A 26051-nucleotide genomic window follows, 5' to 3' on the forward strand; every position below is an offset into this window, starting at 1 on the left:
TTTGAAGCATTTTGAGCTCTGCACAAAACATGCTTCCCTCAGATGAGTTCTACTCTGCTTCCATTAACATCGCCTTTTGGTACCTTGATCACTGTTGATGGTGAGTATACTGGGTGGTTAGGTGGCGATGCGTCTCTACCAAAGTAGGTATAAGGTGCTTCTTTTCTCTGCTAGCCTGCAGGTCGCCTTCGGGCAAGGCATAGAACCGGCTTAACCCCCCGACCAGGGTCACATGAAGCCATGGGAGCAGGCAGTGGTTGATCTTATGATCAGCTGGTGCATATCACAGGTTCTGGTTATGTGACCACTGATGCCAGGCAGACAATATTGATAATGGCTGGGATCACCTGTCTTGTAAAGACACTGCCCAGAAGAAGGCAATGGCAAACCACTTCTGTAGAAAAATTTGCGGGAACAATCATGGTCAAGACTATGATTGCCCATCTCATATGACACAGCACGTGGTGATGATGGTGATGGAGGTAGTACAGCGATTAATGTAACGCTTTACAGTACCGGCAACCAGGGTTCAATTGCTGTCTGTAAGGAGTTTGTACATTCATCCCTTGATTACGTAGGTTTCCTCTAGGTGCCCTGGCTTCCTCCCACGGTCCAAAGACTTACAGGTTGCACTTAGTGAGTTGTGGGCACACTGTGTTGGTGCAGGAAGCGTGGTGACACTTGTAGGCTGCCTGGGACTGCGTTGTTGTAGCACAAATGATGCTTTTTATTGTACAGTATGTGTCAATGTACATGTGACAAATAAAGCTAATTTTTTTAAATGATAGATAAGTATTGATGAGTTCCCTGTGGAAGAATGATCACTTTTCACTCTGTTCACACTATATTCCCATACATTGACAGCATCACTTCTACCAACCACTTTATTACTTTATCATGTAGCTTTTAATCCTGCATGTTGAGATTCCCGGAGAACAAGCAGCATTTCTGTCACCATGCAACTGTGCTCATACCTTCAGCCTCTCACAGGTCTCCTCCTTCAGAGAGTGCCATAATAAATCATTGAAGAGTGCACCAAGCAGGGGTGAAGAGCTTTGAGAGGAATTGAATTGGCATTCAAGGTCAAAGTCATTTACTTTTTGAATTACATGGCAATAAATTCCACACCTAGGTTGCACTGGAGTCAGGTGATCTCTATTACTTGAGAAATATCCCTCTCTTCTTTCCACCTATTGAAAAGTGCTACGTGTTGCAAATGAAAACAAAGGCAAGGACAGTAACTACTGAAAGTTATTTATGAGAACATGTAATCAAGAAATGGGTCGGCAGGAATATTTGTCTTTCAAGTTAAACACCTTGGTGCATTCCCTTTCAATCACCTTGGAGGTGAGTTCTGATGTTCCATCACTACTTCAAGTGGTCCACTAAGTGGCTGCTGAATGATTGCCAGGAGCTTCTCCCTAGGTCACGGTGAGTGTGTTGATGGGACGCTGTAGAGGTAGTTGTATTGCTCACTTGTTAGGGAGGGTGGAGAGGATAAACAAACTGCTGATGGTCCTGCACACCCGGGTATCTCTCAGTCACTGGGAGGATGATCGTGCAACAGTCTGCTGGCACGTGCACCGTATGACCATTAGTGCAGCCTCGAGATCGGGAGCTGAGCCGGCTGACAGGCATCTGGACCCTGCTGTCTTCACAGCTCTCCTCATGATCAGCTCTCTGCACCAGGAGAGCAGGGCTCCACTCACGTTGAAGAGGTTCATGGGTGGATGAGGGACTGTGATGAGGCTGGGGGAATATTTGGCTTTCCCTGCAAAAAGGGAAATTAGTTTGTATCCCACATCATTCTTCGTTTGAAGAGCAATTTGCTCATGCATGCCATCTCTCTGGCTATGCAAGACCATCAGCTCTGTGTAGGACCTCTCTATTGATGGACTAAAGCAGGCTTTTCATGTGTAGCATCTCTCAGTCCATGGAGATCAGCAGTCTGTTCACAGACAGCATTTCTCTGCTCAAAAATTGAGGACAGTCAGTGTGTGTCTTTTTTTTTTCCCCAGGGCAGGGGATTCTAGAACTAGAGGGCCCAGGTTTATGGTGAGAGGGGATAAATTTAAGGGAAATCTGAGGATGAAGTTTTCACACAGAGGGTGTGTTTATTTGGAACATACAGCTAGCTGCCAGATGAGTTGGTAGAGACAGATACAATTCCAGCATTTAAAGGCACTTGGATAGGACAGGAGCAGAGGCCTAATGCAGGCAAATAGGCTTAAACCAATTAGGCATCACGCTTGGCATGGACAAGGTAGGCCAAAGGCCCATTTCAGTGCTCTGTGATCCTGTGATCAATAACCCTGATTCCAGGTAACCATCTGCTCTGATCCAGAGTCTCAAACTGGTCACATGCCGGTTACCAGGCTGACAGGTGGATCATGGTGAGACAGCAAAGATACTGGAAAATATGTTGGCTCTGAATCTGCCTTTTGGAACATAAATGACTCCAGACCCACTGGCTCGATTGACTCTGAATGGCCATCACGGTTCAGATTGACAGTAAAATGTTGGCTGTGCAAGTGACATCTAATTCACATGAATAAATTACAAAAGGCCCTAAGGTGCCTGTTGTCACCCATTGACAAGTGTCACCTAATCACTTGTTGATGAAGGGTCTCGGCCAAAAGCGACAGCCATTTATTTCCCTCCATAGATGCTGCCTGACCTGCTGAGTTCCTCCAGCATTTTGTGTGTGTCGCTCAAGATCTCCAGCATCTGCGGGATCTCATGTGTTTGTGCCATCAAATCTATATTGTTCGCCCCTCACTGCTGCCACTCTCTGCTGAGATGTTGTGGTGGTAACAATGGAGTTCATCACTATTTCTTTTCCCTCCATTTCCCTTTACTTCTCATTTTTCTTTCTGTTGGGTAATCTGCTGTTTATTGAGCCATGCTGTAGATCCTTATCAACCCACTACATCCATGCTGAACAGCACCAAACCCCACCCTGCATTAATCTCATATACTTCGGCTTTAGCCTTCTGTGCCTGGGTGACTAAAAGGCTTGTTTTAAACTGCTTAATGCTGTCAGCAATTCTTCTGAAACCACTGTCTTCCGGTAGTGTAATCCAAGTACTCATTACTCTCTGAGTGGAAAAAAAATTCCAATTCAAATCCCCTATAAATCACTTGTCCTTTGTTCTAATTCTGTGTCTTCTAGTTCTATTCCCCTCTGATGAGGGAGGAGATATCCCACAGCCTACCCTATTCATACCCTTCAATTTTATGTACCTCAATAATGTCAAAGTTCAAAGTAAAACTAATTATCAGAGTGCATGCAAGTCACGACATACAACTCTGAAATTATTTTTCCCTCTGGACATACTTAGCAAATCCATAGAACAGTTACTGTAAACAGGATCAAAGAACAACTAACTATGCAAATGCAAATATAAATAAATAGCAATAGTTAACAAGAACATGAAATAACAAGATAAAGAGTCCGTAAAGTGAGACCATCGGTTGAGGGAGCAGCAGAAATAGAATGAATATGATTATCCTCTTTTGATCAAAGAGCCTGAAGGCTGTCCCCACTTAGCTGGATCCAGCTTCTTCCGTTTCTCCTTATAACTAAAACACTCAATCCCTGGCAGCTTCCTCTGGTGCTGAGAAGGAAACAAGGCCCCTTGTAGAACAGAGTCATGTATATGCATTACACTGATAGATCGGAGTGCATATTGCCATAAAGAAACATAAATACAAAGGTCACATATTAATGATAACAAACCAGTGTTTATAATCATACCAGACACATCCTGAGTAGCCTTTTCTCAGAAGGTGGCTTCCAGCTCAGTCCATTTACATTGTGTCTTGTGCTATGGGCAAAGTGCAGGCGATGGGACCTCTTGAGTAGTTCATGCAAGGAGATGGGACAGATTATTGTGTGTTTCTGGTTTTTACAGTGCTAGGTAATGCCTAATTTTCAGCTGTGAACCTGACAACAAAAATTCAGCTATTCTGCCCTCTGCACTTAAGATCTGGCAGAGGCACAATTTCTGTGTCAGCTCTAATTGATGAATTCAAGTGCTACTAATATACGTGTGCATGCCAGGACAGAAGACAGTACTGGAGCTGGGATAAATCAGGTCTATAGCTGCAATACCAAGAAATTCTACAAATCGTAACAGGAGAGTGGTAAAAGCAAAATTGAGAGTACACAGACCTGGGCCAGTGACAGGTTCATAATGCAGTCAAACTAGTAAGATATTATCATATCATACAAGTAGGCAAGTTAAATTAAACAGAAAATTTAGGCTACCCCTGCAGGGAGAAGATCATGAGGCAGAAGAGCAAAAGGCAAGTATTCAGTCAACACCCAGAAAATGCTGGAGGAGCTCAACAGGACGGGCAACATCAATGGAAAAGAGTAAACTGTCTTGACATTTCAGGCCAAGACCCTTCATCAGGACTGCAGGAAAGAAGAGGAGTCAGAGTAAGAAGTTGGGAGGAGGCAAGGAAGAAACACAAGGTGATAGGTGAAACCGGGAGAGGGGGAAGTGGGGCGAAATAAATAATTGGGAACGCGAGTGAATCTGCAGATGCTGGAAATAAATAAAAACACAAAATGCTGGCAGTACTCAGCAGGCCAGAGGAGGTAGTGACGACGTTTCAGGCTGAAGTTGATTAGTGGAAGAGATACAGGGCCGAAGAAGGGGGAATCTGATAGGAGAATTACAGAAGGCGGTGGAAGAAAGAGAAGGGAGAGGAGCACCAGAGGAAGGGTGATGGGTAGGTAAGGAGATAAAGTGAGAGAGGGAAATGGGAATGGAGAATGGCAAAGAATGGGAGCATCACTGGAAGTTCAAGAAATCGATGTTCATGCCATCAGGTTGGAGGCTACCCAAGTGGAATAAAAGGTGTTGCTCCTTCAATTTGAGTGTGGCCTTATTGCGGCAGTAGAGAAAACCATGGACTGACAGGTCAGAATAGAAAATAGATTAAAATGGGTGGCCACTGGGAGATCCTGTGCTTTCTGGAGGCTGCAGCATAGGTGCTCGATGAAGCAGTCTCCCAATCCACGTTGGGTCTCTCCAATATACAGGAGGCCACACCAAGCAACCATACATTACAATAGTAGTATGCAGAAAAGCATCTCTGAATGCACAGCACATTGAATCTCGAAATAGATGGGCTACAGCAGCAGACCACCATCTTACACACAGTGACTACTTTAATAGGCACAAGAAGTACGTAATAAAGTGGCCACTGAGTGTATGTTGGACAGCAGATTTGGAGTGGCACAGATTATTCGAAGGTAAAACCTGGGAAAGTAGAAAGAAGATTGCTGAAAATGACAGAGATTGGGGAGGGAGGTCACGAGGTAGGATGAAAGGAAATGTCATCCTACCTTGAGAGTGATGGAAGCCTCAGACTCCTAGTAGGGTCTTTACTCAATGTTGAAGCAGTCTTCAACCCCACATTCAGGACTCATATCATCAGCATACCTCTTGCGCATGTCACTGTGAATGGACAGTTGTTCCATTTGTATGGAAGAACCAGACTAACTCTTTAGAGATGTACAAGCATTAATTGGGTTGTGTTAAAATTGAATGCTGAGATGCACATATAGTTATGTGAGAATTTCAAAGCTCTAGTTACGTGCCTTGTCTGTTGGTACCTCACATTATTATTTATGTCAGTAATTTAATCTATCATGCAGCTTACTCCATTGTAAATGTGTTTTGGGTGGCTGACGTTATCCATCTTCTTAATATTTCAGTCTATATGTAGTTGCAGAAGAGGAGGTGGAAGAAGAAAATAGCTTTGAATTGCCTAAGGTCACATTAGCTAATAGCTCTGTGTTTCAAGGGAGCTCTCGGGCTGAGTGATGCCAGAGCTCGTGTGTTGTGTGCAGCGATTTCTGACCCTGGTTGGGAATTTATCCTGGATTGAGCAGAGATCACATAAGGTACTTCTCATGAGAGTCATCATGGCATTGTTCCAAAAGATCTAAGCAGATGTATATGAATTATAGTCACCCGCTGAGAAATTCAGTTGTTAGTTCTAAATGCTGGCGGTGGATTTCAGAAGCAAAGCAGAACATTCATTCTCTGCAGTCAATTCTATCTGTTGTTGCTATTTGAGGATTAATTCCTAGGCAACCTCTTTTGCCCAGCTCTTCCACATGGGGGAGTCCTGTTCTCAATCACCTTGACAATATATGGAAACATTCGGAACCTGAATGACATCAAGTGTGCAAGACATTTTATAATCAATCGGCTGTACATATAATGGAATTAATTGTGATGGGTTGAATGCATGAGATTTCTCAAACCCTGTAGTTTAATTGCTTTTCTTATTATTCCCTCAAAGCCCAGATTGTCTGAGAAGGTGGACAGGCTCAGACGATGAAATTTCCAACAAGAATGTGATTGGGTTTGGATGACTACTCCTGGAAATGAATTTTTGATGGATGTAGTGTAATAGCTGAATTTTCTTGGAAAATTGAAAGAACTGTACCTTTTGCAGTGTCAAAGACAGTTACGTGTGCACTTGATAGGCAAAAGAAAAACAACCAAGGTTGTCGTATTCCTTAAAACTTTCAAAAGCATACAGAAGTGTTAAAATCAAACCAGTAAATTAATTTTAAAAATAAAAAAATACTGAAAGCATTTACGTCAACTTAATTATTTTTAATCACCTAATGGGAGGGTCCAAGGTAAACACCTGCTTCCATCGATTGGAAATGAATAGATTTGTTATTCCTGCAACCACTGTATCTGAGTACATTGGTTCCCGTTTTAAGTGCTGTGGAAGTACCACATGTTCGTGCTTCACCTGCTGCTCCCAGTGAGGAGTTCATTGTTGGAATGCAGAGAGAAAATCCTTCACAAAGTGGCTGAGCTGCAGGCAACTTCCCAGAAAATTCCAGCCCATTTACGTTCACATTCACAATGTCTTGTTAGTGAAAATTCTGTTAATTTAGTATTTGTTGGTTCTTCGTAGCAGTAATTACACGTGTTCACAATCAAATAATCAGGCTAAACACATTGAAATCAAAGGATTTCCAATTAGTGGACCACAAATCAATCTGCACAATTCTCTGAAGTGGATCCTGCAATGATCCCCTTCTGTTAGCACACAGCTTGAAATCTTTGCTAATTGTCATTGAAATTACATGTGTTTTTAGCTATCAATATTCCAGCTACTTCCATTTCTTTGTCTCTTTCATTGTAAAGCGTGAATTTTAATCTGATATTTTGTGTTTTATTATTATTTTGGCAATTATTTTAGGAACATTTTGCCAGGGCATATATTATTTTCTTGGAAGCACAGTCAATTGATTTTTCAATGCACAAACTGTTAGAATGCATCTATGCAACATTTAAAATATGCTATCACTTAGAATTTCAATATACAGGTTTAAAAACTGCTCTTTAAGCTAAAATCTTGCTTTATCAGATCAAGAAAAAAAATAGAACTATAGTAATGGCTTTCTCTGGGGTTCACTGCAGTATTGGAAAAACAAAAGCATGCTCAGTCCTGGTGCTGAGAAGTTAATCAAGCAAACGTGATTATCCAGAGAAAGAAATGTGGGTTGAGTTTTCTCCTTTGCTAGACTGAACTATTTCTTTTCTTTAATTCATGACTGTAAATTGCACTTGGCTTCATTGGTCACGAGGCAGTTAATGGTTCATGATAAAAATTTAACAGCACACTGTCTCTTTGATATCCAGCCATGACTTTATTGGAGAATTCACCACAAATTACAGAGAGCTTTCCAGGGGACAGTCACAGTTCAACGTATATGAGGTAAGTCCTTGTGTTTTGATTGCTAATTAAAATATTTGGGTTAAAAATGACTGGTTCCAGCCAGCTGTGATTTTGATTGATAATAATATTTGCCAAGTAATATTGCAAATAAGCTTTTTATTGATGCAGGTGAAACCCAAATCTGCATAACTCTTTGCTTTGTGTTATCTTGATTTTCTTTATTTCTCCAGAAAGGAATGCTTGAAACTTCATATTCAATCAGCCACGCTGCATACTTCATTGTCTTCTGTTTCCTTATATTTCACAAATCTCTTATTATCTGGATGGTCAAAAATTTGCAACTTGCTTTATCGGTTTATTGAATGTGTTTTTTGTTGGATGAGTATCAGATATATTGTCACAGACATGATTCATGAAACTTATGGTGGCAGTGCAGTGCAGGAATAACAAATTACTACAAGTTACAATAAAAATAAGTAGCGCAATAGAGGAATAGTGAGTAGTGTTCATGGGTCTGTGGACCATTTGGAAACATGATGGTAGAGGTGAAGAAGCCACTTCTGAAACATTGAGTTATGGGCCTTCAGGCTTCTGTACTTCCTCCCTGATGGTAATAACGAGAAGAGAGCATGTCTTGAGTGGTGGGAGTCCTTAACAATGAATGCCGCTTCCTGAGGCACTACCTTTGAAAGATGTCCTCGTTGTTGGGGAGGGTTGTGCCCATTTTAATGTTAATTTAGTATTTGTTGGTTCTTTACAGCAGTAATTACACATGTCCACAATCAAATAATCAAGCTAAACATATTGAAATCAAAGAATTTCTGTAAAGCCTCTTCTGATCCTATGCATTGCTGTCTCCATGCCACAATGCAACCAATCAGAATACTTTCCACAATAATATATAGAAATTTGCTATGTCTTCGGTTACATACCAACATCTCTTCAAACTCCTAATTATGTATAGTCATCGGCACGCCTTTTTGGTCGTTGATCCATATGTTGGGCCCAAGTTAGATATTCTGAGATGTTGTCGCCCAGGAACTTGAAACTGCTCACCCTTTCCTCTGCTGACCCTTCAATGAGAATTTGTGAGTATTCCCAATTTCCCCTTCCTCAAGTTCACAATTAATTCCTTGGTCTTGTTGATGTTGAGTGCAACTTCATTGTTGTGACACAACTTGACTAGCTGATCTATTTCACTTCTGTGTGCCTCTTTGTCATTGTTTGCGATTCTGCCAACATTGGTGTCATTGGTGAATTTATTAATAGCATTTGAGCTGTGCCAAGCCACACAGTCATGAATGTAAAGGCAGTTAGAGCAGTGGGTAAGCCCACTTCCTTGAGGTGTGCTTGTGTTTATTATCAGAGAAGAAGAAATGTTATCACCAATTTGTACTGACTGTGCTCTCCCTATGAGAAAGTCAGGAATCCAGGTACAGAGGGATAAATAGCTTTCTGCATTTTTTGGACAGACTGCCTTAGCTCAACTGATGTCCTTGAACATTCCACTTGGGTTCATCTTCCCCCCAGAAATCTGAATTAGCAAACTTTCCTCAGGAAAAATGCTCAAAATTCCAAGTAAGCTGGAATTCTTGATTTGTCACCTCTATGTCCTTATTACCTTTTCTTCTTCTTGCAAATATTTTTATCTTTGTCCTTCACCATATAATAGGAACAATATTGCACAAATTATCATCTCCAAGTGTCAACTTCTTGCATATTCTCTATTCCAGTGGGGAAACAGCAAAAAAATGGAAACACACACACACAGAATGTTGGAGAAACTCAGCAGGTCAGGCAGCACCTGTGGAAGGGACAAAAGACTGGATGTTTTGGGCCAAGACCCTTCTTCAGGACATCAAAGAAAGAGAAAGAAGCTAGAATAAGAAGTTAGGGGGAGAGGGAGGTGTACAAACAAGATGATGGGTGAAGCCAGGTGGGAAAAGGTGGGGGGTGGGGAGATATTAAGTGAGAAGCTGGGAGGTGATAGGTGGTAAAGGGCTGAAGAAGAAGGAATCTGTATGAGAGGAGAGTGGACTATGGGAGAAGAGGAAGGGCACCAAGGGGAGGTGATAGGCAGGTGAGGAGAAGAGAAGATGTAAGAAGGGTGCAAGAGTGGACAATGGAAGAGAGGAGGGGAATGGGGATAAATTACCATACTTTAGAGAAATCAGTATATATACCATTTGTTAGAGACTACCCAGGCAGAATACGAGGTGTTGCTCCTTCAGTTTGATTATTCTCCTTCATTTCATGGACACCTGCACTCACTCCATCTTCCTGATGCCTCAACAGGGATACCTACCACCCATGGGCTACCAGATCCAGCAAATCATTCTCTGCAACTTTTGTTATTTAAGCGGGATCCTACCACCAGTCCTTCCTGTGTTCCCTGCTTTCCATAGCGATCACTTCCTCCATGATATCCTGATCCATTCATTCCTCGCCATTGATCTCCCTCTTGGCAATTAATGCTGCAAGTGGAAGAAGTGCTACACCTGCCCACTTACCTCCTCCCTCACCACCATTCAGGACCCAAACAGTCCTTCCAATACTTCACCTGCAAGCCTGCCGGGGTCACCTACTGCATTCTGTGCATCTGGTGCGGTCTCCTCTACAGTGCTGGGACTGTACATCGATTGGAAGTCCACTTTGTCAAGCTCCTCACTCCATCTGCAACAAGCAGGACCTCCTGGGGGCCATCCATTTTTAATCTACTCCCCATTGCCATGATGACATGTTGATCTGTGGCCTCCTTTACTGCCAAGATGAGGCTACTCTCAGGTTGGAGAAGCCACACCTCATATTCTGCCTGGGTAGCCAGACAGCAGGGTAACATGTCAGCAAGAACAATAATTTCTCCAAATTCTGGTAATTTCTCTCCTTCCCCCTTCTCTTTTCTTTCTTTCCCAGTTGTGGCTCCATTATCACCTCTTCTCCTTACCTGCCTATCACCTCCTTATAGTGCCCCTCCTCCTTTCTCACAAGGTCCACTCTTCTCTCCTATCAAATTCCTTTTTCAGCCTTTTACCTTTTCTACTGAACTCCTCCCAGCTTTTCTCTTTTCATCCCCCCCCTACCCAACCCACCTACCTTCCCCCTCACCTGGTTTCACCTATCATCTTCTTGCTTGTACTCCTTCCCCTCCCCTACCTTACGCTGGGTTCTTCCCCCTTTCCATGCCCGAATCGTTGACTCTATTCCTTTCTATAAATGCTACCCAGCCTGCTGAGTTCCTCCGGTAATTTGTTTGCATTATGCTGGATTTCCAGCATCTGCAGAATCTCTTGTGGTTAAAATAATTGGAACTGTCTTGCTTGAGATGACTGTTAACAGATTCCATTCATTTATATTGAACAAATTCCAAACCACGAGAGGGGTAATCCTTCACATTTGTTTTTAAAAGACCTCACTCAGCAGAGATAAGCAATGAAACTCAACATCTGATTTCCACTGCCATTACTTTGCTACCCCTGAGGGCGTGCTTTTATTCCTTGCCTCCTTAAACCTGATAGTAATATTTCTTCTGGCTAGACTGACAGTTATATTTATAGGTAATGAGAGTTTTAAAGTGTAGGTTGCAAGTTCTTCCTTTACCACATTCACTGAACTCTACAAACCTTTTAATATTGAGAGTCATGATGTTGAAGTTACCTCAAGGTGATTGCTTATTGGTTTGGAAATTCTATGTTGAGAGCAGTCAAGAAATCAATTGGGAGAGCTAGAACATGCAGTAATCTATAGTCTGACACACGAGGAGGCCTGGAGGGTGGGTGAATTATGCTATAGACATTGCCAGTTAGATAGGTTTTGCATATTTCATGAGATAAAAGTACTGTTATTCCCTTGGCATTAAAACCAAGGTCGTTAAGTATCTACTCAAGTAGAGGTACTCTGAGATCACTGTGAAGCGTTTCTTTTCAATAATGCGCAGTTTGTCGAGTCTGCTTAACCCTTCACCCAGGAATCAAACTGGTGAGTTTATCGTTGTAGGTTGCCACATATTTAGAGTGAATTTTGGAAAAGCTGTCTTTATCCAGTCAAATAATTAGATGTTATTAGAATGTAGAGACGGGATAATTTTCCATACAGTTATGCATTTGGTGGTGGAGAGAGTTATAAACATTTTCGATAATATCAGTACAATCAAACGTATATTACATTGGAGAAATGAAAAAAAAAAGAGTAATTTTCTAAGTGGAAGAACTGTATATACCATTTATCACACCAAAGCTCTGCACTGTGCTGGATAATCACAGTACTGTGGGCAGAAGCAATATTAAAAATTGGCCCAACCACCATGAATCTTATTCATCCCAACCTCACCTGTTTTTGAGCACTGGATTGTAAAATCACCCGTTTTCACCAAGAGTGCTTAACCAATACACCATTTGCAAAATATCTTCAAAAAAAATTGAAGACTATAAAAGCTTTTTGATATTTCGGTGGGAGTTTCTCAATCATGTAGAGCAGTCAGCTCCCTAATGCAATGTCAGTATACTGCAAATGCCGCCGCAAGCAAAGCAAATGAACTGCAAATAATTGCTTTATTGTGACTGTCCTTTGTGCAGTCTGATATTGTAAGAACATAACAACTTAAGAAATTGGGGCAGGAGTAGGCTGTCTGGCCCATAGAGCCTGCTCAAGATCATGGATAACCTAGCCATGGACTCATGTCCTCCTACCTACTTTTTCCCCATAACCCCAAAATCCCATACTATACAAAAAATTATCCAAACTTATCTTAAATATGTCCATTAACTAATCATTTCATACAAAAGTAGTCTGCAGCGCAGTACTGTATCTATCAATGTGGAGCACAGAGCGAGTTTGTAAATCTGTTGGGAGCAAAGGATGTTGGGAATGGCGAGGGTGGAGCGCCACAGGAGAGTGTGGGACAGTTAACAAAGAAGGAGTGCCAGAGGATGTGGGTGATGCAGGTGTAGCCTGCAGCCCTGAGACACAAGGAAGGGTCATTCGATTCCAAACAATCTGTTTATTGATCTTTACACAATGTCTCTCTGATGCTTCCCACTCCCTTCCCTTTCCCTTGCTCTTTTCCCAACCATGATTCCTCTCTCCCTGCCCTCTTCCCACGCTCAGTCCACGATAGGGACCCATATCAGAATCAGGTTTATCATCGCTCACATATATCATGAAATTTGTTTTTTGTTGCGGCAGCAGTACAGTGCAATGCATAAAATTGCTACAGTACTGTGCAAAAGTCTTAGCTATATATTTGTGCCTCAGACTTTTGCACAGCACTGTATGTGACATGCTAAATGATGTGTGGTAAAGCTGCTGGATTGCCTTATACAGTTGTATGCATCAAAGCTTGCCTCAGCTTCCTTATATAGATAAACATATTAATAATAGTGCAACAGAAACATAGAACATTACAGCACAGTACAGGTCTTTTGGCCCATGATGTTTTGTCAACCTTTTAACCTCCTCTAGGATCAATCTAATCTGTCCCTCCACACCCTTCTATTTTCCATTTTTCTAATATCTGTTTACCATGTTTCCATCTTAAAATATCTCTCATATATCTTCTTCTACCATCACCCCGGCACCATGTTGTGTAAAAAAAACTTATCTCTGACGTCCCCTGAATACTTTCATACTTTCCTCCAATTACCTTAAAAGAATGCCCATTCATATAAGCCAATTCCACTGCGTGAAAAAGTCTCTGGCTATTCACTCGATCAATCCTGTACACCTCTTTCAAATCATCTATCATCCTCCTTCACTACAAGGGAAAAAACCCATAGTTCACTCATTCTATTCTCATGAGTTGTGCTCTCCAATCCAAGCAGCATCCTGGTAAACTTTCTCTGCACCCTCTCTAAAGCTTCCACATTTTTCCTAGAATAAGCTGACCAGAACCGAATGCAACATTCTGAGTGTGCTCTAACCAGAGTTTTATAGAGCCTCAACATTACCTTGTACCTCTTGAGCTCAACTAATGAAGATCAATACAACATACACCTTCTTAACAACTCTATCAACTTGTATGGCAACTTTGAGGGACCTATGAACGTGGATCTCAAGATACCTCTGTTAATCCGCACTGCTAAGAATCCTGCCATTAATCGTGTATACTGCCTTCAGACTGAACTTTCCAAAGGGAATCATGTTGAACTTCATCTGCCACTTCACAGCCCAGCTCAGCAATCCATCTATGTCCCATGGTAACCTTTCAGAACATTCTACAATATTCACAACACCATCAACCTTTGTGTCATTTGCAGACTTACTAACTCAACCTTCCACTTCCCCATCCAAGTTATTTATAAAAATCACAAAGAGCAGTGGTCCCAGAGCAGATCCCACTGAACACCTCCGGCCACCGACCTCCAGGAAGAATATGTTCCATCTGTTATCACCTACTGCCTTCTATTTGCAAGCCAAATTCTGGATTCATACAGCCAAGCTTCCTTGGATCCTATGCCTCCTGACTTTCTGAATAAGCCTACCATGGGAAACCTTAAAACATATTAGAAGTAAAAATTTTTTTTGAAATTAATAGTTGTCACAGTCCAGAAACTGTTATCCCATTTAACAAATTCTTATCTGCTAAATGATTGAATTTTATTCAAATTAATTGCAATTAGCAACTAGTTGCTTTGTCAGTGCGTATCTGGATGTTAGATCTTGATCACTGCGACTTTGGTGTGCATCGGCATGAAGAGAGCTGTATATGCAATTTGCTATCAGACTGGGTACTATGATAAACTGGCATACCTTAATGAAATTCTCCCATATGTGCAAGATGCATACAATATTTATATCAACATTATTTTGAGATTCCAACCATAAACAAACTACGCCAGGCTGTTACGATCCTGCTCTCTATTGACAAATGCTCTTAGGTTCCTCTGTCTACCATTTTCTTTATGTTTTAAATGACCCTGATCCCTACCAGAACCCTTTTCTCCCCCATCGTTTACCTGTACCACAAAAATACCCTAGTTAACCTGCAGCAATCGTTGTGCCCACTGTTCCACACCAGGCCAACCTGGTTCTTCCACAATCTCCACTGCAATTGTGGACTAAGCGCTTTTGTGCACCGACCCATCTACTTGTGCAGACTATGTCGATTTTGTTATGCGGCATATCATTCAACCCTTAGCCCCATTGTTCTCTACCTCTTCAACAGAGGCTTCCACACGTCAAAGAGTATCTGGATGATTTTTGCTTTATTTTGTTAACATAATCACATTAATACATTGCTTGTAGCAAATTTGGATCAATTCTCATCATTAAATGTGATGAGATTAGAGGACAAGGATTAATTTAATATACTTTAGTCCCTGTATTAAATCATACAGTGTGGAAATTTTGTTTTTAAATATAAATCCCTTCATCAATATTGCAGTGGAAACAGCTAGTGTAAATTTGTCACACATTAATCACATCTTCCCACCAGTAGTGGTTCTGCTATGCTATATCTTCAGCAGCAAGGGAGTATAACTAAAGTCTGACAAGCTTACAAAAATAGCTTAAATTTAAAAAAAAGGTTTTAAGTGCTCATAGCATTTGTGTGTTGATATCAAAATAATGTTACTTTTATTTGCATAAAACATTAATGGATTGATAAGGGAATAATTGATCTCAAGTAGCAGTGTAAATTTGATGGCTTGCATCCACTACTTGTTATACATTAACCAGTATTCAATTTCGTGGAAGCTAAGTTGAATGAAGGGTGGTTTGGGTGTTGCTCCTCAGATTCTGTAATTGACTTGCTTAAAATTCTACTCCCTGTAATTCTGTGGTATTTTAAAGTTGCAAAAACTATTACTGCTAAATAACAAGATCTAGGTGGAGAATTTGAGGCCCAGGATTACTCCCCTTTGCCTATCTTGCTTGGTTCCTCAAAGAATTTCATAGATTTGTCAGGCAAGATTCCCCCTTAAGGAAACCATGCTGACTTTGGCCTATTTTATCATGTACCTCCCATCCCTTAATAATGGACACTAGCATCTTGCCAACCAAAGAAGTCAGACTAACTGGCTTTTTTTTTGTCTTATATTTATAATGTCTTTTGCCTGCCTCTTCCCCTCCTTGAAGAGTGAAATAACATTTGTGATTTTCCAGTGCTCTGGAACCATTCCAGAATCTAGTGATTCTTAAAAGATCATTACTATTGCCTCCACAATCTCTTCAGCCAGTTCTTTCAGAACCCTGGGGTGTGAAGTCCATCTGGTCCAGGTATCTCATCTACGTTCAGACCTTTCAACTTCACCAGCACCTTCTTCTTATTAATAGCAACTACACTCACTTCTGTCCCTGATGCTCTTGAATTTCTGGCATACCGCTGGTGTCTTGCACAGTGAAGACCTAAAATACTTAATTAGTTTGTCTGCCATTTCATTCCCATTACGACATCTTCAGTGTCATTTTGTAGCAGTCCTATGTTTACTACTATATCTCTTACACTCTTTATACAGGTATATCTGGAAGTAAACTTTTGGCAACCTCTTTTTTATTATCGGCTAGTTTCCCTTTATATTTCATTATTTTCCTCTCATTATTGCTTTTTTTTTTAACTAATCTCTATGTAAATCATGTAGTGACATCAAATCATAGTCTTGATATTTCATACCCATTCACTTTTAAGAATATTTACATTATACCATAACCATCACAACCTCAAAATTCTTGAGTGTAGCAAGCTACCTAGAACAGGGGTCGGCAACGTTTACCACTGAAAGAGCCAATATGGACCCATTTCCAACAGAAAAGAAAACACTGGGAGCCACAAAACCCGTTTGACATTTAAAATGAAATAACACTGCATACAACGGTTTTTTTTGCCTTTATGCTATGTATAAACAAACTATAATGTGTTGCATTTATGAAATTGATGAACTCCTGCAGAGAAAACGACATTACATTTCTGCATGCAACAAAAACATTTTGAACTCCGAAAAAAAGACGTTGGGTTGAAGGTTACTCCATAGGTAGCTTACCTTGGATCGAAGAATTAAAAGAAAGCGCGCACTGGCGGGTGTCAGGCATTGGCAGTGGTGATGTATATTAATAGCGATAAAAAACACATTGTAGCAGTGTAGCGCTACACGCAGCGCTAAAATAAAGACACTGCAGTCAAAGGTAACTTTATTCGAACTAAACAGCCTTGATTTAAAGCCTCCCTCAACCCGTCCCCGTGGGCGCAGATGCTCCAAAAGACACGTACTCACAAACCCCCGTAGGCTATCTCCCTTAGCCAGAACGGTGGCTAATTGTGAGCCAGTTCGGATGTGCCAGGAAATGGGGTCTCCACAACGTTTTTAGATTGTACAAGATCACCGTAATCTTCAAATTTCGAATTACATTTCAAAAACTAACAAACTACGGGGAGCCACAGCACAGAGATCAAAGAGCCGTGGGTTGCCGACCCTTGACCGAGAAACAACACATTCCCAACAACTATATTTACACCATGTTTATCCTTAAGCTGCAACTTGTACACCAAACTTGCTCTGACCTGGCTGGTGAAATTTGTGAGATCCTTGAAGCATTAGTGGTTAGCTCTATATACGTAAGTGCTAAACTGGATCGCATACTGTACTGCTTGTCAAAGCCCTGGTGTTTATTCAAGTTTTTGAAATTCATTACACTATTCAAAATCAACTTTAATTGTTTTAAATGATTTTTAACTTGACTATAAGGAGAAACTCTACCAAGAAGTTGAAGGTGTATGCATTTGGAGAAATATGGGGCCATACGGTGTGTCTTGCATGAGCGAGTCTCTGTGATCAAATGGGAATTGAAATTTCTGCTATTTATTTATTAGGATCAGAATCAATTCATTTCTCAGCAGGAATAATTTCCTTACTTGATTTCTGTATAAATTCAATATTAGTTATTGTACTTATCTGCATGCAGTATTCTAATACTATGGTAAATTGAGTATCTCTCCAATTAGTCAAATACCTTTGGCTAAGACAAGTTTGTCATTTGAGTTTTATATTTGAAGCCATTTGAATTTAAAATCTCCATGAATCCTCTTCCGCTGTTTGTCACCTAAACACTCCATGATCTCCAGATCATGTTCTCATTAACCAAACGTGGTAGATTTTGGCTCATTTAAGATCCCACTGGCTGAAGAGGGTCTTAAACCAGTGTTTTCTAAGGCACTAAGCATTTGCTCATTGACAATCATATTTCCAGAATAAACATGCTATCGGTCCTGAAATCCCTGTTCGTTTGCTTCCATCATTTCTGTAAAAATCCGTAGCTCTTTATTTCTCCAATGCAATCCCCCCTTTGCCTGCTTTAAGATTTGATATTACCTCCCTAAAATCTTTGCTGCCTCTTAACTTCACCAAGCTACCTCTTTACCAAGAATTTTGTCCCATTTGCTTTCTTTTTATTAAATGTTCTTCTTCATCCAATTTACATTGCCTTGTTATATTATAATATTTCTTCCAAATCAAGTTTAATTACACATCTGGCCATATTCAGGATTTTCAGTTTGCTGGTTTGTGGCAGTGTGTGTGTTTATCCTTCCTCTTATTGGATGAATGTTTAAATTTCCATAATCACCCCAGATTATTGATGGCCTGGGTTTGTTATGAGAAGGTGTTTGTTCCCTGCTTGTCTGCCATCCCAGCCCTTGGCAGGCTGGGTTTCTTATGAGATGGTGGGTCTGTTAGGAGATTATTGGTGGGCTGGGTTTGTTATGAGAAGGTGTTTATTCCCTGCTTGTCTGCCATCCCAGCCCCTGAATCTGTGCATGCTCCTCCTTCATGAAATATTTTCAAAACTTTTGAGGATATCACTCAACGAGTAAAACAGTGAAATTATTCAAGAAGTTGGCATGTCAGAACAGCAAAAAATAATATTTACTAAAAACACTGATTACTTTGACATAGAGGCAGAAAATTGTCAATACCTTTATGGTTGGAACTCTTATCTGCAAGACAAAGTTTATCACCCTTGTTTGTTTAAATTAAATTGAACATCATTTTTATTAACAAAATGTCATGTTTCCAAAAAAGAGGTTATGTTGGGATATCATTCCAGTTGGATGTGTATTTGTAACATTATTGTTATCTGTCCCAAATACTCAGCAAGTAAAACATCCTTCTACAAAATAAAAGTGATATATTTGCAAGTTACACATTAGAATAACTCAGCAGTGTGGTTCCCAGTGTGTTTCTTTATGTAATGTAGAGACCAAAATTGTCAACAGTAAAACATCTGAACTGATCATAAAAGATCTTGAAATCTACTGTTGTGTATCTATTTGTTTATTGCCAGTAAGACATCTGGCAGAAATAGGAATTGTTCATTTCAAGAGCAAGTTGTTTCCTGCCAACGTATTGTTCATGGCAAGTTGGTTCAGTTTTAATTTTGTGGACATGATAGTTAATTTTCCAATTACTGAAGGAATCCTCCAGGCCTCTAATCACCATTATTTCATATTTACTGACCCTCCTTTGCCACATCCTCTCCAATCCCTCCACTATTCCCTTGGCATTTTTTGTTGTTTCAGACTTAGTGTACACTTTGTCTTTGTCTTCTATACCATTTCTTAATAAGAATATATTTGATTGGCTCTCTGAAGAGCTAAAAGCTTTCCAGCCATTTTCCTGTAATGCAGAAATTGCAGATGTGTAACATGACAATTTTCAGATAATTTTGCTTCCTGTTTTGTTCTTAATTCACTGGAGTCAGTTTTCAATTTCTTGCAAGGTCAGAGTTTAATTTCTGTAAATTTTCCATTTTGATTTCCTTTTTCATTCAAACCTCTTTATATGACAATAGTTGCCGTGGCCCCCTTTTCAATTGCCTTGGAATGAAAGGGTGAAAAATTGTGGGCAAAATGTATCCAATTTGCACCATATGTTCCTGTTGTGCAAAGCTGTCCATTGGGAAGTGATCTTTCTTGTTATTTTTGTTCTTGTGTTCTTGTTATCTTCTAACGTTTTGGAATCAATTGCTGCAACTTTAAAGGTTGTTGCTGGGGATAATTATCTGGTGACATAGACACACTTTGATTATAAACTGACCTTGAAATTATTGTTTAGACTATATTGCAGAGCGATCACCAGAAGGAAACTTCATATTTATAAGTTCTCTTTAATGAGATTTGTAAAGTTAACAATTGAAACAGAAGTTAGAGAGGTGATATATTTGCTGCAAGGCACACCTTAGAATAACTCAGCAGTGTGGTTCCCAGCCCTGGTTCTTCCTTTGTTTCTTTATGTAATACATAGACCAAAAATGCCAACAGTAAAACAGCAGTTACAGGCTACAAAGAAAAAGAAATAAACAAATTAAAATAAAGAATGCAACCACATTTCTGTGAATGCAATAAAAATTCACTCTTTAACTGTTAAAATCAGCATTAGGACCTTTGGGATGTAATTTATACAGACAGAAAATAAGTTGTTTTTCTGTAAGTTTTATTTAAGCATTGTAGAATTAACAAAGGCAGAGAATTGAAGTAACGCCATTTTTCGGTGTCCTGTCACAGGCATTCCCACTGTTCTCTCCTCCCCTACCCTTCTCTACAAGTTAAAAAAAAATCTTGCTTTTCTCAGTTTTCCTGTTCTGTTGATCCCTTCATTCTGCTTCTTCCTACCTGGATGCAGCTTCACCTGTTGAACATTTTCTGTATTTGTTTGCATGCTACCAGTATCTGCGGTTTTGTGTTCTGACGTTGACTGCTGGACAAATTGTAGATTACTTTAAACTAGTAATTCCCTATCTAACAATTTAAACAGTTTTCTTGATTTTCCTATTACTGAAAATTGATTTATTTATAAACAATTTTGGCAGTAATTTAACCTGGTCAAAGGTGCTTAAATGTGTGAATTTGTATTTTTAGCATTTGGGATGGAATTTGATTACCTATGGTCACTAATCACAGTAATTAAGAATACTCAATGCTCAGCATAAAATTGCTCTGCCTTTAGTAGGCATCACAGAAATAATGGATACCATTTGCAATTTGAATAGCTTCACATCACCAGTAACACTTCAGAGCAGCCATCACTGATGGTTCCTGCAGAGTTTCATTCTGTATACAGCTGTCACCTCACTGCATCCCACTTGAAAGCATAGTTATCTCTGAAAATTGTGGTGTTCAGCCCCCAGCGCAGGACTTGATAATGTCATCTGTACCGATACTTTGCTGGATGTTACGGACTCACTGACATTGATTGAAGCTAACTACAGAGTTCCTACTGCGCCCCAGCGCTTAATGAAAATTATGTTGTTTGCTGAAATCCTTGACCTTGGTGCAGAACTTTGATGCATTGCATTTCCAATTATTTCCCCATAAATATCTACAAATTGTGATTGTAGCTGTGGGGAGGGAGCATATTACGGTGAGACTGTCTGTGCTGAATGGATATATCAAGATACCTTATGATTAGTATTAGAGTGGAACGAGGTGGCATTGGGGAATTTAGAAATTAGTTGACATGATGAACTCAGGGGAGAAGATTCAGGGCAGAGATAAGGAGAAATTGTTTTTCCCAGAGTGGTGAATCTGTGGAATTCTCTGCCCAAGGAAGCAGTTGAGGCTTCTTCACTAAATATATTTAAGATACAATTAGATAGATTTTTACGTAGTAAGGGAATCAAGGGTTATGGGGAAAAGGCATGTAGATGGAGCTGAGTTTACGGACAGATCAGCCATGATCTTATTGAATGGCAGAGCAGGCTCGATGGGCCGGATGGCCTACTCCTGCTCCTATTTCTTATGAAAGGTGGTGTAGTGTGGCTTGAGATGGCAAAGAAGCCTGAATGATATATAGCAAGAAACTCTATCATCTGTCTAGCATTGTGTCACTCCTGGGATAACATATTCCAAGTTGTCCTGCAGTATTCAAAAGAGGCATTTTATGCGGAAGAACATGATTTGGAGGCCAGTAGGAATGCTGGGAAATTAAGTGGAAATGGTCATCATCACGTTCATTCCATAGGTAAAATAATAATTATCAGTTGCATAATCCTGGAAGAAATTGAATGTCCACGTAAAAGTCAGGTCTGAATAGTGGGCTGAAGGCTGACAGAAGCACAATTAATAGGATTCTTCACAACTTGTACCTCCCTTAATTGCAGGACTCTGCAGAGAGTGGTGTGGACAGCCCAGCTCATCTGTAGTTGTGAACTTCCCATGATTCAGGACATTTACAAGGACAGGTGTGTAAAAAGGGCTCACAGGATCATTGGGGACCGGAGCAACCCCAAGCACAATCTATTCCAGCTGCTACTATCTGGGAAATAGTACTGCAGCATAAAACTCAGGACCAACAGGCTCCAGGACAGCTTCTTCCACCAGGCCATTAAACTGATGAACTCATGCTGACTTGAGTGTACTCAATGTTACATTGACTGTTTTAGTTGTTATAAATTACTATGATTGCACGTGGCACATTTAGATGGAGATGTAACATAAAGAATTTTGCTCCTCACGTACGTGAAGGATGGAAGAAATAAAAGTCAATTCAATTCAGTTGTTGGTTTGTTAGATGCTGACTTTCAGAAGAGATTGTTGGACTTGGCTGCCACTGTCATAGACTTCACTTTTTTTGTTCCAGTGATAATGGCTGTGTTTTTATAGGTGCCTTAGTTGTGATTCTGTGAGGCCAGGGACAGGAGGAGAGGGACCAAAGTAGTGGCCATCTTGCTGGAGTCAGGGAAGGGAGAGAGAGGAATAGCCAGAGAAGCTTAACTCCCTGTAAGCCCAGACTGGCCATTTGCTCAGAGATCCTAGTGCACTTGTGGACTGGAGGACCAATCTTAGTGGGAGAGAAAATAAATGAAACCAAAAATACACTCAGTTTAAACATAAACTTTCAATTATTTTTATTTTATCTGGTTTTCATGTGTTATATAATGTATGACTGTTTCTCTCAAATCCTAGTCTCTTAACAAGACTTATCCGTTAGCCTTGTCCTTTGCCTGATAGCACGAGTATCTATGTAAGTCTAAACCTGCTAGTGATGAACATACCATCACCAATATAGACAATAAGCTATCCAACAGATGAAAAGGGAGAACTGAGAGAAATCCAAAAAGAGTCGGTAGACCAGTGCTGCTAAATGTGTGAAAATAATTCTCAACAGAACAGGCACCATTTACAGAAAGAGTTAATGTTTCAGGTTTAAAATCCTTCATCAGAATTGGGAAAGAGAGAAGTTAGTTTCCTAGAAGTAGTGATGATAGGGGTGGAATGGGAAGAACAAAGGTGATGTCAATGAGGACGTCAGACCAAATGAATTTACGCGTCAGCTAGAATCAGATTATGCTCCATTATATTGTGTGTAGCTAATTATAGTGATCTCAGATGTGCACTTTTCTGTTTGTGGGACACATCTCCTCTCATTAATATAATATGGTTTGCTCTGCATGGCTGGATACAGTGTGACAGGGACAAACCTCCTTTGGGTAAGATAGTAAATTTTGCTCATGAAATTTTCTGATGGCACCGTGACAAAAAAAAAAATTACCAAAATTTACCAGTTCCATTTGGACTGGTTGCCAATGTGATACCCCACTTTTCAGTCAGTCGATTCTCTTTCCAATCATATATTTTGTTCCTTAGCAATTTTTCAGATCAATTATGCAGCTCATGATGATTATATCCAAGTAGAATACTCTGGGTTCTGTTCATGCTTTTTATTCCTCACTTCTTTACTTTTTAGTTAATTAAGAATGAATGTGCGGCTGCCCCTTCAGAGCACAAGATGATTGTCTTTGCAAGTGGGCAGCACAGTGAAGCAGCCAATAGAGTTGCTGCCTTAAAGCGCTCATGATCCTGGTTCAGTCATCACCTCTGGCACTGTCTGTAGGGAGTCTGCACATTCTCTGTTGCGTAGAACACAGAATACAGAGTGGTAAGGTATAGATATAGACCCTTCAGCATACAGTGTCATCTGATCATGATGCCAAACCAAACAAATCACTTCTACCTGCGCATGGTCCATATCCCTGTCTGTTTGAGTGCCTGTCTCAGTGCCTCTTAAATGTTGCTGTCGTATCTGCTTCCACCTCTTCACCTGACAGTAAATGTCAGACACCTACCACTCACTGTTTTGAAAAAAACTTGTTTTCTAAATCCCCTTTCTACTTTCACCCCCTGTCAACTTAACCCTTTTCCCTTTAGTATTTGAAATTTCCATCTGGGAAACAAGACCATAAAGCCTCATTCTTGTACAATGCTTGTCTGTTCTTGATATAATCTTTAGTATTATTTGAAGAGGAGTGCACTGAGCCAAGCTCCATTGGGCCAATCACAAGTGTTTGAAGTTGACATGAATAGACAATAGGTGCAGAAATAGACCATTCAGCCCTTCGAGCCTGCACCACCATTCTGAGATCATGGCTGATCATCTACTATCAATACCCGGTTCCTGCCTTGTCCCCATATCCCTTGATTCCCCTATCCATAAGATACCTATCTAGCTCCTTCTTGAAAGCATCCAGAGAATAGGCCTCCACTGCCTTCCGAGGCAGTGCATTCCAGACCCCCACAACTCTCTGGGAGAAGAAGTTTTTCCTTAACTCTGTCCTAAATAACCTACCCCTTATTCTCAAACCATGCCCTCTGGCACTGGACTCTCCCAGCATCTGGAACCTATTTCCTGCCTCTATCTTGTCCAATCCCTTAATAATCTTATATGTTGCAATCAGATCCCCTTTCAATCTCCTTAATTCCAGCGTGTACAAGCCCAGTCTCTCTAACCTCTCTGCATAAGACAGTCCAGACATCCCAGGAATTAACCTTGTGAATCTACGCTGCACTTCCTCTACAGCCAGGATGTCCTTCCTTAACCCTGGAGACCAAAACAGTACACAATACTCCAGGTGTGGTCTCACCAGGGTCCTGTACAAATGCAAAAAGGATTTCCTTGCTCTTGTACTCAATTCCCTTTGTAATAAAGGCCAACATTCCATTAGCCTTCTTCACTGCCTGCTGCACTTGCTCATTCACCTTCAGTGACTGATGAACTAGGACTCCTAGATCTCTTTGTATTTCTCCCTTACCTAACCCTACACCATTCAGATAATAATCTGCCTTCCTGTTCTTACTCCCAAAGTGGATAACCTCACACTTATTCACATTAAACGTCATCTGCCAAGTATCTGCCCACTCACCCAGCCTATCCAAGTCACCCTGAATTCTCCTAACATCCTCATCACATGTCACACTGCCACCCAGTTTAGTATCATCAGCAAACTTGCTGATGTTATTCTCAATGCCTTCATCTAAATCGTTGATGTAAATCGTAAACAGCTGTGGTCCCAATACCGAGCCCTGTGGCACCCCACTAGTCACCACCTGCCATTCCGAGAAACACCCATTCACTGCTACCCTTTGCTTTCTATCTGCCAACCAGTTTTCTATCCATGTCAATATCTTCCCCCCAATGCTATGAGCTCAGATTTTACCCACCAATCTCCTATGTGGGACCTTATCAAATGCCTTCTGAAAATCAAGGTACACTGCATCCACTGGATCTCCCTTGTCTAACTTCCTGGTTACATCCTCGAAAAACTCCAATAGATTAGTCAGGTATGATTTGCCCTTGGTAAATCCATGCTGGCTCGGCCCAATCCTATCACTGCTATCTAGATATGCCACTATTTCATCTTTAATAATGGACTCTAGCATCTTCCCCACTACTGATGTTAGGCTGATAGGATGATAGTTCTCTGTTTTCTCCCTCCCTCCTTTCTTAAAAAGTGGGATAACATTAGCCATTCTCCAATCCTGAGGAACTGATCCTGAATCTAAGGAACATTGGAAAATGATTACCAATGCATCCGCAATTTCCAGAGCCACCTCCTTTAGTACCCTAGGATGCAGACCATCTGGACCTGGGGATTTGTCAGCCTTCAGTCCCATCAGTCTACTCATCACCGTTTCTTCCTAATATCAATCTGTTTCATTTCCTCTGTTACTCTATGTCCTTGGCCCATCCATACATCTGGGAGATTGCTTGTGTCTTCCCTAGTGAAGCCAGATCTAAAGTACTTATTAAATTCTTCTGCCATTTCTCTGTTTCCCATAACAATTGCACCCAATTCATTCTTCAAGGGCCCAACATTGTTTTCAACTATCTTCTTTCTCTTCACATACCTAAAAAAGCTTTTGCTATCCTCCTTTATATTCCTGGCTAGCTTGCGTTCGTACCTCATTTTTTCTCCCCGTATTGCCTTTTTAGTTAAGTTCTGTTGTTCCTTAAAAATTTCCCAATCATCTGTCCTCCCACTCACCTTAGTTGTGTCATACTTCCTTTTTTTTAATGGTATGAAATCTCTGACTTCCTTTGCCAACCACTGTGGCCCCTTTCCCCACT

The 26051-nt window shown here is 40.6% G+C and overlaps 1 protein-coding gene across 3 annotated transcripts in view; it reads left to right on the top strand.

The window, feature by feature from the left end:
- The window catches only part of LOC132403834 (copine-8), a 336023-nt gene that overhangs the window by 235896 nt on the left and 74076 nt on the right, over positions 1–26051 (top strand). For all 3 annotated transcript variants that reach the window (XR_009515366.1, XM_059987560.1, XM_059987561.1), the window contains one exon: positions 7689–7764. Coding sequence is in view for 2 of the 3 variants with exons in the window: in XM_059987560.1 (XP_059843543.1) it covers positions 7689–7764 (76 nt within the window). In the remaining variant the exon portion in view is untranslated. The remainder of the gene's footprint in view (positions 1–7688; positions 7765–26051) is intronic.

Source organism: Hypanus sabinus, chromosome 13 (assembly GCF_030144855.1).
Source record: "Hypanus sabinus isolate sHypSab1 chromosome 13, sHypSab1.hap1, whole genome shotgun sequence".
Lineage (NCBI taxonomy): Eukaryota > Metazoa > Chordata > Chondrichthyes > Myliobatiformes > Dasyatidae > Hypanus > Hypanus sabinus.